This window comes from Tiliqua scincoides, chromosome 2 (assembly GCF_035046505.1).
Source record: "Tiliqua scincoides isolate rTilSci1 chromosome 2, rTilSci1.hap2, whole genome shotgun sequence".
Taxonomy (NCBI): Eukaryota; Metazoa; Chordata; class Lepidosauria; order Squamata; family Scincidae; genus Tiliqua; species Tiliqua scincoides.
Genome location: NC_089822.1, coordinates 64,107,109 through 64,120,842, shown reverse-complemented (window position 1 = coordinate 64,120,842; position 13,734 = coordinate 64,107,109). Strand labels below are relative to the sequence as shown.

General features: G+C 42.9%; 1 protein-coding gene across 3 annotated transcripts in view; it reads right to left on the bottom strand.

The window, feature by feature from the left end:
- GOLM1 (golgi membrane protein 1) overlaps positions 1-13,485 on the bottom strand; it is a 29,809-nt gene extending 16,324 nt beyond the window's left edge. For 2 of the 3 annotated variants that reach the window (XM_066617757.1, XM_066617759.1), the window contains exons 1-3: positions 13,262-13,485; positions 1,897-2,045; positions 515-694 (exon numbers count right to left, since the gene is read on the bottom strand). In XM_066617757.1, the coding sequence (XP_066473854.1) occupies positions 515-694; positions 1,897-2,025 (309 nt within the window). In that variant the 5' untranslated portion in view covers positions 2,026-2,045; positions 13,262-13,485. Of the gene's footprint in view, positions 1-514; positions 695-1,896; positions 2,046-6,397; positions 6,429-13,261 lie in introns of those variants that run through there. The other variant, XM_066617758.1, reaches the window with a different exon arrangement.
- Positions 13,486-13,734: the final 249 nt, after the last annotated feature.

The window sequence follows — 13,734 nt, the reverse complement described above, 5'->3', positions numbered from 1 at the left end:
CACTTCAGGCTCCCCCTTACTATCAACTTTTGCCTCTTCTCCAAAACCCTGAAACCTCAACTACCTTAGCCCCTGGTACACTGGAATACCTTTTTGATCTGCCTATGTCCCTTTGCAGGCCCATATATTCCAAGGTGATGTTGCAGCTAACTGAACCAAAGGCTCTTACTCCAACTGCGAATATGGCATTGAACAGCATTCAAACGTCTAATCAAAACTCAGACAGAATGTAATTTTGATTCCCAGCAAGCATGAGCATTTTACATCTCTTGCAATTGGGATGGCATTTGCTAGTGTCTTTTTTGTTTTAATGCATTTTCCCCTTACAATAAGGATATCCTTCCACAGTAAGGGTCACTCCCTAGAAAACATTTAGTGTAGGAAATTGCTAGTGCTAGTAGGGGAATTAGATAAACCTTCTGCTTGTTTTGCATGCGGACAGCCATTAGTAAAAAAAGGTCTGGCAATTGTGGGACAGAGGATGGTAAATATGAAAGAAGAAAAGAGCTCTTACCTTCTCATCTCTGTGCATTTTGTTTGTATTTGCCAACTGGACATTATGCAGGGACTGGATACGCTCAATTTGCTCCATCTGTTTCTTTAGCTCGCCTTGGAATTCATTCTTCTTTAGTTCTACAGCACCTCTTTCTGCTGCCGCCCTGCGAAACCTGCCTTCTAATTCCATTATACGACTCTGAAAGGAAGGAGAAACCAACAAAAAAGGAGGAAAAGAAAGTTTCCTGAAATATTCTGTGTAACTAGGTACAATCAGAATTTAAGTTTCTCTTTCTGTGTTCCCAGAATGCAGTCAGTCTGCCCAAACCATCCAACCCCCGCAGGACCCAAGATCTCACCAAATCCGTTGCAGGATTGGGCCCTCAGCAGGAAAGGAAGGAGCTGAGTTGTATACAAACAATCAGTACCAAGCCCACGTGCAAAGGAGGAAGAGGGCTGGGCACTGATGCCCTAAGAACCCTCTGGGCCCACCCAGCTCCCAGCCCCCCTCCAATTCCCTTCCAGGGGAAGAGACTCTTGTGCTCCTGGTTGTGCCAAACAAAGTCCCTATCTGCTGCTTACATTGCGTGATCGGCAGAACCAGTTCCCTGTGAGTCTTCCCTAGCCAACAGCAGCACTGCTGTGATCTCACAGAATGAGCACATGAATAAGTGTCAAATGCCTAGTAGTACTGGCACCAACTTGCTGCGGGCCCCAAGACAAAACCCTGCACTAGCCACCCCCCAATGGAGCATTTTAATCTGCCATTAGTACTAAGCGTTAAAGGGCTAACTAGAAGAACCCTCTGATGGGCATGGGCTCTTACCCAGTGCCTAATTAGGCTGGCCCCCTTATGGTGACCCCAATGGGGCCAAGGAAATGCTACTGGGACACTAAAAATCAGTGCAGCAGCTAAGAAGAAAGAGAATAGTCACACTTGGGTCATGGTATAAGTAACACCGTCAACAGAAGTTGAGGCCAAAGAGCAGAAAATTTGCTAGCAGTCCCTGACTATAGGCTATAATTAACTATGATGGTGTGTAGATTTGCATTAAGTCCAGATTCCATTTTAAATTGGATTTCTAAAAGAAAAATTACAGCTAAAATTCTCAAAAGTATGATTTTAAAAATGTCTTCCACTTTGAATGCAGGCAACAACAACAGGCTACAGAATGCGCTGGTTCGGCAGGATGCAGGATTTAGCTGTTGCAGCTACATCCTCTTTCAGCACTTGCTTTTTCCTTCCCTGTTTGTTCTGGTGGCCACTATCCAAGTATCTGTCAGATATGATCTTTGGAAATCTTAAAGTGCTTTGGAACTTGAGAAATTAACTGCAGTTTCGAAACAAAGGAAAATACTTTGCCAGCGGAATCAATTTTTAAAACAACAGAAGAGTCATACCTGCAAATCCACACTGCGGGAACTTGCAATTCTGTAATTGAAGCCCAGGACAATTATACAAGCCACAAGTGCTGCTACTAGAAGAGGGGGAGACTTCATCCCTCGACAGCCATTTCCAAGTCCCATCATCTCAAAGGGGACACAGATCTCTGTTGGTTTAAAGAAGAAAGCATATTGACATTGCCCTTTGTTGACTGTGTACTGTATCCAGGACTCAGAGATACTGGAGTCACAAGCATTCAAATCCTAAACACATTTGCTTGGAAGTAAACCACATCAATTTGAAAACAAAAGTCTGCTCATAAAATCAGAAAGCTGTAATTACAACAGCTGATGGATAAGCAGATAACATTTGTAAGCAAAACAAGTATTCTGTAAAAGCGGCCCCTCATTTGTGATTTGTTTTATGCAGTTTTTTTTTTTTTACCAAAAGGGGAAAATTCTTAACTAGGATTATAGTGATTTATTACAAACGGGGGAAAAATAATTCTATAGCATTTTACAGGGAGTTACACAGCTATAGCCATCAAAGAATGATTCCTGCTTTTTGTCATCACCTCTCCAAATTCTGTAAAAATCAGCACACAAAAAAAGGCCCCATCAGAAGATGTGAGGGGACAAACTGGAATATATGGAAGCAGATGGTCCCTAAGGCACTCATCCTAGGCCATAAAGGTCAACACAAGCACCATAAACTGGGTGTGGAAACATGTCAACAGCCCATGCAGTTGATGAAGCAGCAGCCCAACCACCAAGTACCAGCAACCACAGAAGCCCTTGCATTCTTCACTAACTGCAGTTTCCAGATCATCTGTAATGCGAAAGCGGTGCTAAAACCCCATTTTCCCCTTGGTAACGTTACCATGACCAATTTCTACAGTAACTGGATTTGTCAGGTTAGCGCTTGGTTCCCATCAATTAAAACTGACACAGTAGGATTGCTTCTAAAGAACTGTATTAGAAACTTTACAACAGTGAGGCAAGTTCACAAAGTGTTAAAGGTAAGTATTTAAGCACTATTCTCCATAAGGTTTGCTTCTCAGTGGGCTTTCCAGATGGTCTTCAGGGAATGCTCCTCCTCAACTCCCACCCAAACACCTAACCAGCAGTTTTCCTAAAAGAAAAACTGTCTTTCTCCCCAACGTTCTCCTGTCCTAGAATGTCTCTCTGCTTCTCTCATGCCTTTCCTGCCTCCTGGGCACACATCATCAATGCTGTTCCCCACTGTCCTCCAATGCCATAGTAGACAGTGAGGAACAAATTTGATTTCTCCGCTCCAAAAGCACACAGCTTTCACCACAAGATCTTGCCTGAGCCTTTTCTCCCTCTACAGGTTCAGCTGGATTGCTGAAGTCAGGACAAAGTAAGGGACCCCTCACAGTGTCTCATCCCTTGCAAACCAACCATTCAATTCCTTCACCAATTTCCCCCCCAAAAACACACCATCTTGACATCATTTAAGGCAGCCCCATGTAGAGACTAAGGTGTCACAAGGGTATGCACCACTGACTAAGACATGGCTACAGTTAGCACACCAGCCAAAGCTGGGCAAAAACTCCCCTGGCTACAACCATTACTGGCAATCCAGTAGTAGCTGTGGATCCAGGAGGACTCCCAAGTCATGCACCCGTTCCTGCAGAGGGAGCTCAACCCCATTCAGTACAGGTCAATGATCAAGTAACTACATCATGAACTTCCAGAGCAGAAGGACTTCTACTTGGTCTGGATTTAATTTCAGCTTATTAGAAACTCATCCAGTTCCCAACCACCTCCAGGCAGCACTCCAGGGACAGCCTATGGAAAGGATAGGTGTCATCAGCACACTAATGATACCTCACTCGGAATCCCTGGATGACCTCTCCTAGCGGTTTCACGTAGATATTAAACAGCATGGGGGACAAGTCAGAACTCCATGGCACTCCACATGTCACCAACCAGAGCACCAAACAGGTGATCCACCACCACCTTCTGGGACCCATCAGCCAAGAAGGAGCAGAACCACTGCAAAACAGCACTTTCAAGCCCCAGCCCAGTCAACCAACTCAGAAGGATACCATGATCGATTGTGTTGAAAGTCATCAAGAAAGGCCCAGCAGGATCAACAGGGACACATTCTACCTGTGCTGTCCCAGCACAGATCATCCACCAAAGCAGCCTTTTATTAATTTATTCATAATTACCATAAATGAGTCGATACCTGCTGTCAAGAAACTTTTTCATGTATCTTCCAATTCACCTTGCAAAATAATTCCCCCTGCCCCCCAATCAGACCCGCATGTATATCTGCTACAGGTTCATAATCTTCACTCTCTGTTTCATCTGATAGAGGCATCTGATAGAGGTATGTTCTGACTTCAAAAGCCCATAAATGTCCTAGCCTTGAATGTGCCACAGAATTCTTGTATTTCAGTCCACTATCACATCAACAAGAAGCTGATGTGGACAGGGCTGCTAACTCAGTGGTATTACAGAATAACATTAAGAGGAAAGGAGGAACAAACACTATTCTAGACTTGTCTCACTAAAAATGGGTATACCAAGAAGGTGATGAGGGATAACCAATTTTCTCAATTAATCTGAGAACGGTTCATTAAGATGTAAACACGCAAGAACCCTGTCACTTCCTTGTTTTACATTTACAAAACACTTTATGTACATTAAAGAAATATTTTATCTATCGACACTATTATTATTGCTAGATTCAAAAGATGGAGGGTTAGCTATTGTGTTCTTTAATTGTGACAAAGCACATTGTTTACCCATAACCATGATAAAGAAGCAATCAGCCTTTTCTCCATGTTCCATACTCATATTTAGATCTGCTGACACATAATTTTAGTGGCAACTGCTTAGCACAGAAGAGTGGCATGAGCTGCTTTACCTATAATTGGAGGTGTTTGAAAACAGTTATTCATTTTGCTGTACTCAGAAGTAAGCCTATTGTGTTCAGTAAGACTTAGGATTACAGCCCATCTTATTCACTGGAAACAGACACCTCTATCTATAATGCTTAAACCTTTGGAAAAAAGGGGATCCACTCTCATGTGCAGTGTAGTGGATATGAGACTGTGAATCAGTGCTTCCCTGGTTCAAATCTTGCCTCTGTCATGAACTTACTACTAGGTAGTCTAAGGCAAGCCACTCCCTCTCAGTCTCAGCTGCAATTAGGGATAATACTACATATTTACCTTACAGGGTTGGTAAGGGTCACACGAAGATAATACACGTAACGTGCACTATGAAAATTTTAGTATTGTTTTCCAAAGCTGTATTCACATGAAATAAAGGGCACCAGCACATGGTCCTTCTATAGCCATTATTAAGGAGGGCATGCCCTAATGTTGCACTTTTCTTAAATGTTTTAGAACACTTATTCTCGCTGGGCAAAACATTGGGTTGTTGGTAGGAGTGCTTCTTGATGTTGCTTTCTAAAGCACAAGCAGTTTACATTGTGATGTAGAGTGAAATCAAGGTTCATTTGGCAACTTTGAAAAATTACTCCTTTTTCAAGACAGAAGTTTTTATTGTAACTCCTCCAATTTGAACAGTACAGGAATTTTAAAAAAACCTATAGGATATCATCTGTGCTTGATAACTGTTAAGCTTTCTTTCAAAGTAAGGTATTAGTAGATAAACTTTCAAAATACAATGCAACTGTACTAAAGGATTAGCATTTCACTAATGCATCAAGTACTTTAGCTCTATCACTTTGTAGTCACAAAACACACAACCTTAAAAGTAATACAAAATAAGGAAAATGGGTGAACAGTGGGCTGCAATGGTAAAAACCTCACTGAAATTAAAACAAAAAACCCAGAAACAAGGTAAGCAGTTCCGGATTCGGAAACCAGGAAATTGGTGATCAGTATCCTCTTCAGATACGAGTACCTTTGAGCATGTGCAAAATGTCATTCCTTCCCCACTCTCAGATTCAGCTCTGACAACAGAGCTCTGACAGCATGCCCTCCTGTTTCTGAGACCAGAATACAATTTGTGTCATCAATTAAGGTTGTCCTTAGAAAACTTAAAGCAGACCTTAGTAATAATCTGTGTATCAAAAATGAAAGGTAATGGCCAAAAGAGGACTGCCTTCTATAAAGACCAGCTTTTTTTTAATTAGCCAGGTGTTTAGTGATAATATGCAAATATGTGCATGCACACACACATCCCTTTCTAACTGAAAGGGATTCTCAACAGTGGTTCTCAACCTTTTAGCACTGGGACCCACTTTTTAGAATGAGAATCTGTCAGGACCCACCAGAAGTGATGTCATGACCAGAGGTGACATCATCAAGCAGGAAAAAGTTTTAACAATCCTAGGCTGTAATCCTACCCACACTTACCCAGGAGTAAGTCCCATTGACTATCATTGTTAAAAACATATACATAGTAGCCTGTTAAAAGTACAGACCTGTAACTTTTCCCCAAATGCAGACACATCCCATGGTGGCATCAAGTCTAATATATTCAAAATAAAATATTGAAATTAATGGGGACCTACCTGAAATTTGCTCGTGATCCACCTGGTGGGTTCCGACCCACAATTTGAGAAACACTGATGTACAGCATAGCGCAGAAAACAAACTGCCTATATTGCTGTGTCTAACTTTCAGTAAGGCCCAACAATAACATACACTGTAGCTTAATTCTTCTCTTGTCTGCTGTGCTGCAAATTGTATTTCAAAGAACTACTAGTGCAGATAAATGCTATTGATCTGATAATTTATCTGAACAGCCCTGACCACGTAAAAATGGTAGACATTACTTCCATATGACTTGCCTGAATTCCTGCAAGGAAAGCCTGGGTTGTTTTTGTTTTGTTTTGTTTTGGTCTTAGAGGCATAGTTTCCATATGGTAGGAAAAGAGGCCAGGCAGGATTGGTAAGTGCATGCTGAGTCACTAAACAGAAAGACTCAGGCCAAGAATGGATGCGTAAAACCCTGTGGAATTTTCTTTTCCCATCTAGAGAGAGTTGTATAATACATAGAAGAATTCACTGGAAGGCCTGTTTTACCCTAACACTGACCAATATATGCAAGCCAAACATTTCCCAAGCAAGGGGATGCAGTTAGAACTCTGAGAACACAAGAGTATTCTCCAGTGTGCTAGAAGACAATGCTGCATTTCGCTTGCCCATCTCTTCCTGGTCATGTTGCCTGCTGCCTCTCTCTCCTGCACTCTTTCAGTTCTCTTCAAAGCTATCACCTGTCCCCCTGGCATGAGTCTGGCTCAATGCAGCTGCTTTGAAGGGGTAGAAGGACAAGAAAGGATCCATAAGTATGAGAGAAAGTGAAAAGCTTTTACTATTTTTCCCCACTGCACTAGAAACTCAGAGTTACAGACATTCTCCAGGTTGCAATCTGGCAATCCTAACTGCAGTCTGGCAATCCTAACTGGACAAAGTAAAAGAGAAAACTGTAGAACCCATTTCCTTCCTTCATCTGGAAGACCGTGTGAAGTACTGATGATAATCATATCACCTAACTTCCCTGTTTGGATACCAAGAAGTTCTGTAGATCAGGGTGCTAGGACTGGAGAGCATGCAATCAACTAGCTCCCTGGTATCCTAAAATGAAGAATAAGAAAGTCAAAAGATGTGGAAGCAAAACGGACCACATGAGCCTACTAGGAATTTTAAAGTTTATGAGGGAATGATTGGGGGGGGGGGGTGACAGTGTGAAAACAGTCAAGCAAATCCCACTAATTTCCTAAGTTATGAACTCATACAACAACTAAGGAAAAGTTGCACAAGAACCTTCACTTCTCGGTGTGAAGACGCACTCTCTTCCCCCGCCCCCAAACATATCCTGGAGAGGGGTGTCAAGAAGCTGTAAAAATGGAATCTAGTCACTACTTGTTTACACTGTCAAGTTTCCCTCTCATAAAATACAAGCTGGAAGTTAATCAGTAACATTTATAATGCAACAGCTTTTGCAACCATAACTGGCTAGTCTTCGGACAATGGGGAGGATGTGAAGGAGGAAGGCATGACAAAATAGCTAATTCTTACTATTGCACTTGCAAAAGCATTTGCTTTTTGATATAATAGTTTCCAAGATTCTGCCAGTTAGGGCTGGCTGCTTTTTCAGGGATATCTTATTATCCTATATAGCAGTCGTTCTCAAACTGGTGGGTCGTGACCCACCAGCTCCTGTAAAGATTCCCCCGTCCCTTTAAGGGGCGGGGGAAGAGGAGAGGCAGCGAAGTGATCACGTCCCTATGGGGGGCGAAGGGGGTACTTTCACTTACTTTATGTGGGTAGGGCTACATCAGGCTGCAGGAGGTGCAAGTAGCCCGGCGCAGCCCTCCCCAAGGCCTGGAATCGTCAGTAACAATGGGTGCAAAGCACTTCCGTTTTGCAGGAGGGCCTTTGCGCCTACTTTTAGTGAACATTCCAAGCCTTGGGGAGCTCTGTGGAGGGCTGCGCAGGGCTCCCCACACCTCCTGAAGCCTGCTGCAGCCCTACCCACAGAAAGTAAGTGAAAGCACCCCCCTTTGCCCCCTCTTAGAGAGGCAATCCTGGGAATCGCATCACTGCCCTAGCCCCTCCCCACACAAAGACTTACTGAGGGAGTAAAGCTCCCTCAAAGTTTGAAAAATACTGCTATATTGTATGAATGTCATTATTCATGAGGATTCTGTTCCCAGAACTCATGTGGATGGCAAAAATCACATTAAAGCAAATCCATTTAAAAAACAATGTCCCTTTGCTCAGTGATTTAAAAACAGCTTTGCTGACCTTTGTGATGCAAGATAGAGTCATTAGGCAGACAATCCAGCAACCAGTCTCTCTCCAGGTGCTTAGAATAATTGATAAGACTGTCAGCCAGCTGCCCTCTCTCACATTAATGAGGTTATTGTTAAACTACTGTTTTCCTTTAAAATTCAATGGATAATTAGGTTATATTTATAATCACTTACATGACTGTCTCTCTAGACAGTAAGAAAAGCAGTTTTTTAAACTAATTTTAAAGGGATGCATTTTTCCCCCTTCTCCAGGATTCCTTGTCATTTGCAGTGGCCATTCATACTGAGTCAAATCTGTGTATAAACATCCATGTATAACAAGTTTGGACCTGTATAAGCAAACATCAGATTCAATAATCAAAAATGTATTAAAGGATTTATATCCCTTCTTTCCCTCTGAGTGAATAGGCAGCATACAACTTGGGGGGGGGGGGGGAGAAGTAAAATGCCAAATTAATAACAAAATATAAGGTGCAATTATCATAAGAAATAGTACAATTTGTTTTAAAAACACATTAATACAACTGCAAAACCACAAAGCAACTAATTATAGCTTATAAAAGTGGTGGAAGGTTTTGTAGCAAAGAAAAAAAAGGAAGGCACCAAATTCAGGAACAGAGAAAACAATTTATCACTTTTCCAAGTACTAGAACTCTTTACTGGGGCAATTCCAGTTCAGTCCTTCCAAGAAACAATCAGTGCAGTCTTCCACACCATCTAAAATATTTATATACATAAATGCAATAGCCTGGAAGGCAGATCTGGTCTCTCTTTGAAAGAACCAAATCACCCCTTGCTGGAAACAAGTTGGACAATTAACTTCTCTATGCTTTTGAAGAAAGGTTCATAAGAACATAAGAACAGCCGCACTGGATCAGGCCATAGGCCCATCTAGTCCAGCTTCCTGTATCTCACAGCGGCCCACCAAATGCCCCAGGGAGCACACCAGATAACAAGAGACCTGCATCCTGGTGCCCTCCCTTGCATTGGCATTCTGACGTAGCCCATTTCTAAAATGAGGAGGTTGCACATACGCATCATGGCTTGTAACCCATAATGGATTTTTCCTCCAGAACTTGTCCAATCCCCTTTTAAAGGCGTCCAGGCCAGATGCCGTCACCACATCCTGCAGCAAGGAGTTCCACAGACCGACCACATGCTGAGTAAAGAAATATTTTCTTTTGTCTGTCCTAACCCTCCCAATACTCAATTTTAGTGGATGTCCCCTGGTTCTGGTGTTACGTGAGAGTGTAAAGAGCATCTCTCTATCTACTTTATCCTTCCCCTGCATAATTTTGTATGTCTCAATCATGTCCCCCCTCAGGCGTCTCTTTTCTAGGCTGAAGAGGCCCAAACCCCATAGCCTTTCCTCATAAGGAAGGTGCCCCAGCCCAGTCTTCATAAGGACTATATACCAAACTTTTAATGTGACCAAGGATCTCCCCATCACACATGTGCAAAGAGACACAGCTGTACTGCATGCTGGTTTCCTTCAATTCCCTGCTTTTCCTTTACCAACCAACCCACCCACCCACCCAAAATGCCCTTCAGCTCCCATTGTCTTTTCCTTTTCCAATAGCCCCCAGGCAGACTATTGCTACTTTTTTTCTCCAAGGTAAGCACAGATTTCCCACACCTTTTAATATGCATATAATACAGAAACAATTTTCAACCTTTCTCATCTCACAGCACACTGACAAGGCACTAAAATTGTCAAGGCTCACCATCAGTTGTTTTACAGTAGCCAAGGCACATTGTGATGCTGACAGGGGGCTCACAACCCCCAACGGTCCTACCTGCAGCACCCCTGCAGACTGTTCGCAGCATGCCAAAGTGCCATGACACACTGTTTGAAAACTTCTGTAACACAACATTAGATGCTTTGTTTTGCTATATTTCTGTATACTTTCTTGAATTGCCTGTAACTAAATGCAGTTTGTATAGTCCACCCTTGATTTTAAAGTGAAAATGGTACTACTCATTTCAGAAAGAAGTAAAAAAACTATGTTTTTTACAAGCACAAAAAATATTACTTTAGATAGCAAATACCAATTTCCACCCAACGCAAAATAGCTTTGTGTACATTTATACTAAAAGGGTTTTTTAAATTTTAAAATCACTGACTGCAATTCTATGCATGCCTACTAAGTAGTCCAACTGTGTTCAATGTAAATTACCTCCAAGTAAGTCTGTATAAGATTTTAGATGAAACAGCTAGAGTCTTCATCTTTTTAAAATCAAACAATGTTGCTAAAAGACATGGCACAATAATTTTACATTTTCATTGTCAGCTTGTCAAAAGTTAAAGTCGAAATCTGCAGGAAGTTTAATTCTTAAAGTGATTTAAATGTAAACCCTACTAAGCATCCCATAAGTGCCTGTCAGCAGTCAATTTTGTAGCAAAATCTGTTGTTTTTGCATATGCAGGGAGAGAAAAGTAGTTCTTATCGCCTGACATATATTGTTCACAAAAACCAAAAAGGAAAATAAAGTAAAATGTAGTTTCACTAATTATCATGATCAAACCACACAAAGAATGATAGAAGTTGTCAAAAAAGACCCAGATACCACTAAATATTGATACTTGTCTGAAAGATGTATTGACATTGCCTTTCAAAAATTGTAATCCGCTTACAACAGAAGACTTTGTAAGAATTAAAGTGTTGTGAACTGCAGCCTATGAGGTGGTAATACTGATCTATTCCTGAAAACAGTCCATTTTTACAAATGATAACTTTCAAGTATTGCATTTCAGTTGCTGCCAGTACAAATACTAAACTATATATTGTTGGAATTAAAAAAAAAAAACCGAACAGCAAAACAAGTCAAACCAGTTTACCTGAATGGACGCAAAGACACAAAATAGACTTTCTGAAGGGAAAAGTGTTACTGGAGAGGTTTTTCAAACTGTTTTAAATAAGCCATGTGAAACGTGCATGGTTACGATATAGTCCAATTATTAAGAAGTTTTAACAAAAGCCAAGGTATCTATAAATCACTCACTTTGATAAGCAAAGCCTGTCAAAGAGGAAGTAACTCATATACAGCCCACAGTTATCTGATGTACTGCATATTTCAGTACTTGTGCCACAAAGCATATTTACAGTGCAATCCTATGAGTGTTTCCTTAGAAGTAAATCCCACTCGATTCAATTTGGTTTACTCCCAAGGAGGTGCGAATAAGACTATATTGCATGTGTCTTCACACTGGTACAAAGGCATACTAATCTGAATACGTGTCACATATCCTGGAGCACTGAATAAATACTGCCAAGATTGTTGCCAAATTAAACTTCTTAATCAGGGAAGAGAAAGATCATTATTCAAAGTCCTGTTATGAGGCAACACTCTACTTCTGAGTAACTGTGATAACAACAGCATATAAAAGAATCTCAGACATGCTGTTACTGGAGATTGTTCTGAATTTCTGAGATGAGTTTTCCAACCAGCATTAAATAGTAGCTACCACAAGCATCGTCTGTCTCATTCCCATATTCCTTTCACTTGAATTTCAGATTGCCAACATCAACACTAGTCTCATCTTATCCATGACCAAACTTGCTCAATTTTCCAACCGTCATCATCATCATCTATGCTTATCCTAGAGATGCTAAACTTCGGTCTCATGTACATTTCTATTTACTTTTTCAAGCCAAAAGAGCAATGAACAAACAGCTGCAACAACAAAAGTAATTAAAAACCTTTCGGATGGGCATGGAATGTACTTGGCTTCCTCTCAGAATAGGCAGCTGCTGCCAATTTTCACCTGGGAGAACCACAGAGCCTCTTCCCCCATTTGATTAGGATGGAAATAACATGCAAGTCACACAGAGGAAGAAGACAGCCTGATAGTGCAATCCTATGATTACTCAGAAGTACATCCCCACTAAGTTCAATGGTGTTCACTCCCAGGTGAATATAATCCTATAGGAATCCTCTACTTCAGTGGTTCTCAAACTTTTTAGCACCAGGACCCACTTTTTAGAATGACAATCTGTCGGGACCTGCCAGAAGTGATGTCATTAGCCTGGTAGTGATGTCATGGCCAGAAGTGACATCATCAAGCAGAGAAATTTTTAACAACAAAATCAAATCTAATTACGCAAGTCCATTAAAAGTTTACAATAAGTATGAGCTTAAACATTTATTTAAAAGAAAGAAGAACCCTCCTAACCCTCCCAAGCAGTTGCTGATCTGTTTAAAATATATATATATTAAAAACAAAATACACACTGAAGCGAAATGAATGGGGACCCACCTGAAATTGGCTCAGGACCCACAGTTTGAGAAAGACTGCTACAGTATAATGGGATTGCAGCCTAGAAGGATGAAAGATGTGGCTGCGAGAAGCCACTGTTCTCACCCCATTCTATGCATGCCTACTCAGAAGGAGGCGCCGCTGCGTTCAGTGGGGTTGACCCCCTTGTCGGTGTGGCTCGGAGGGCTGCAGCCCGACCCCCACGGCACACAACGGGGCTTTCTTGCGAGCAGCAGGGGGGGCTCCCCCCAGCTCTGCCTGCAACCCTTGTCCTCTCCTGCCTGCAGCGGAGGGTCCTCCGCAGGCCAGGCGGGGGCGGCTGAGGTGGCGGGCGAGGCGGCGGCGACGCGAGCACTCACCTTCGCGCCCGTCGCGCGCTCCCCGCCGGCTGCAAGGCCCGGGCAGCCCAGAAGGCGCGAGGACGCGTCTGCCGGCGCCGTGCAGAGCCTCGGCGGCGGAGCCTGGAAGGGAGCTGCAGGAGGCACTGCGGGCAGAGCAGGAAGTGCGGGCAGCCCAGCCCAGCCAAGGAAGCCTCGCCGAGAGCTGCCAGGCAGGTCGCACGGAGGAGCTCCCCCTCTCGCCGCGCCGAGGAGGAGGCGGGGCGGGGCGCGGCTGGCTGGCTGGCATCGCTGTGCCTCGAGCTGCCGCCCCCCCCCCCGGCGCAAACTTCCTCCCAGCACCTGCTCGCTCTCCAGGCTTCCTCCTGACGGGGAGGGAGGTATCCCCAGACTGGAAACTTTCCCAGGTCGGGGGACGGGGTTCCCCCCCCCACGCACCTGAGAGGTTGCTTCTTAGCAGGGGAGGCTCTCTGTCTGCACACACCTGGGGGGCC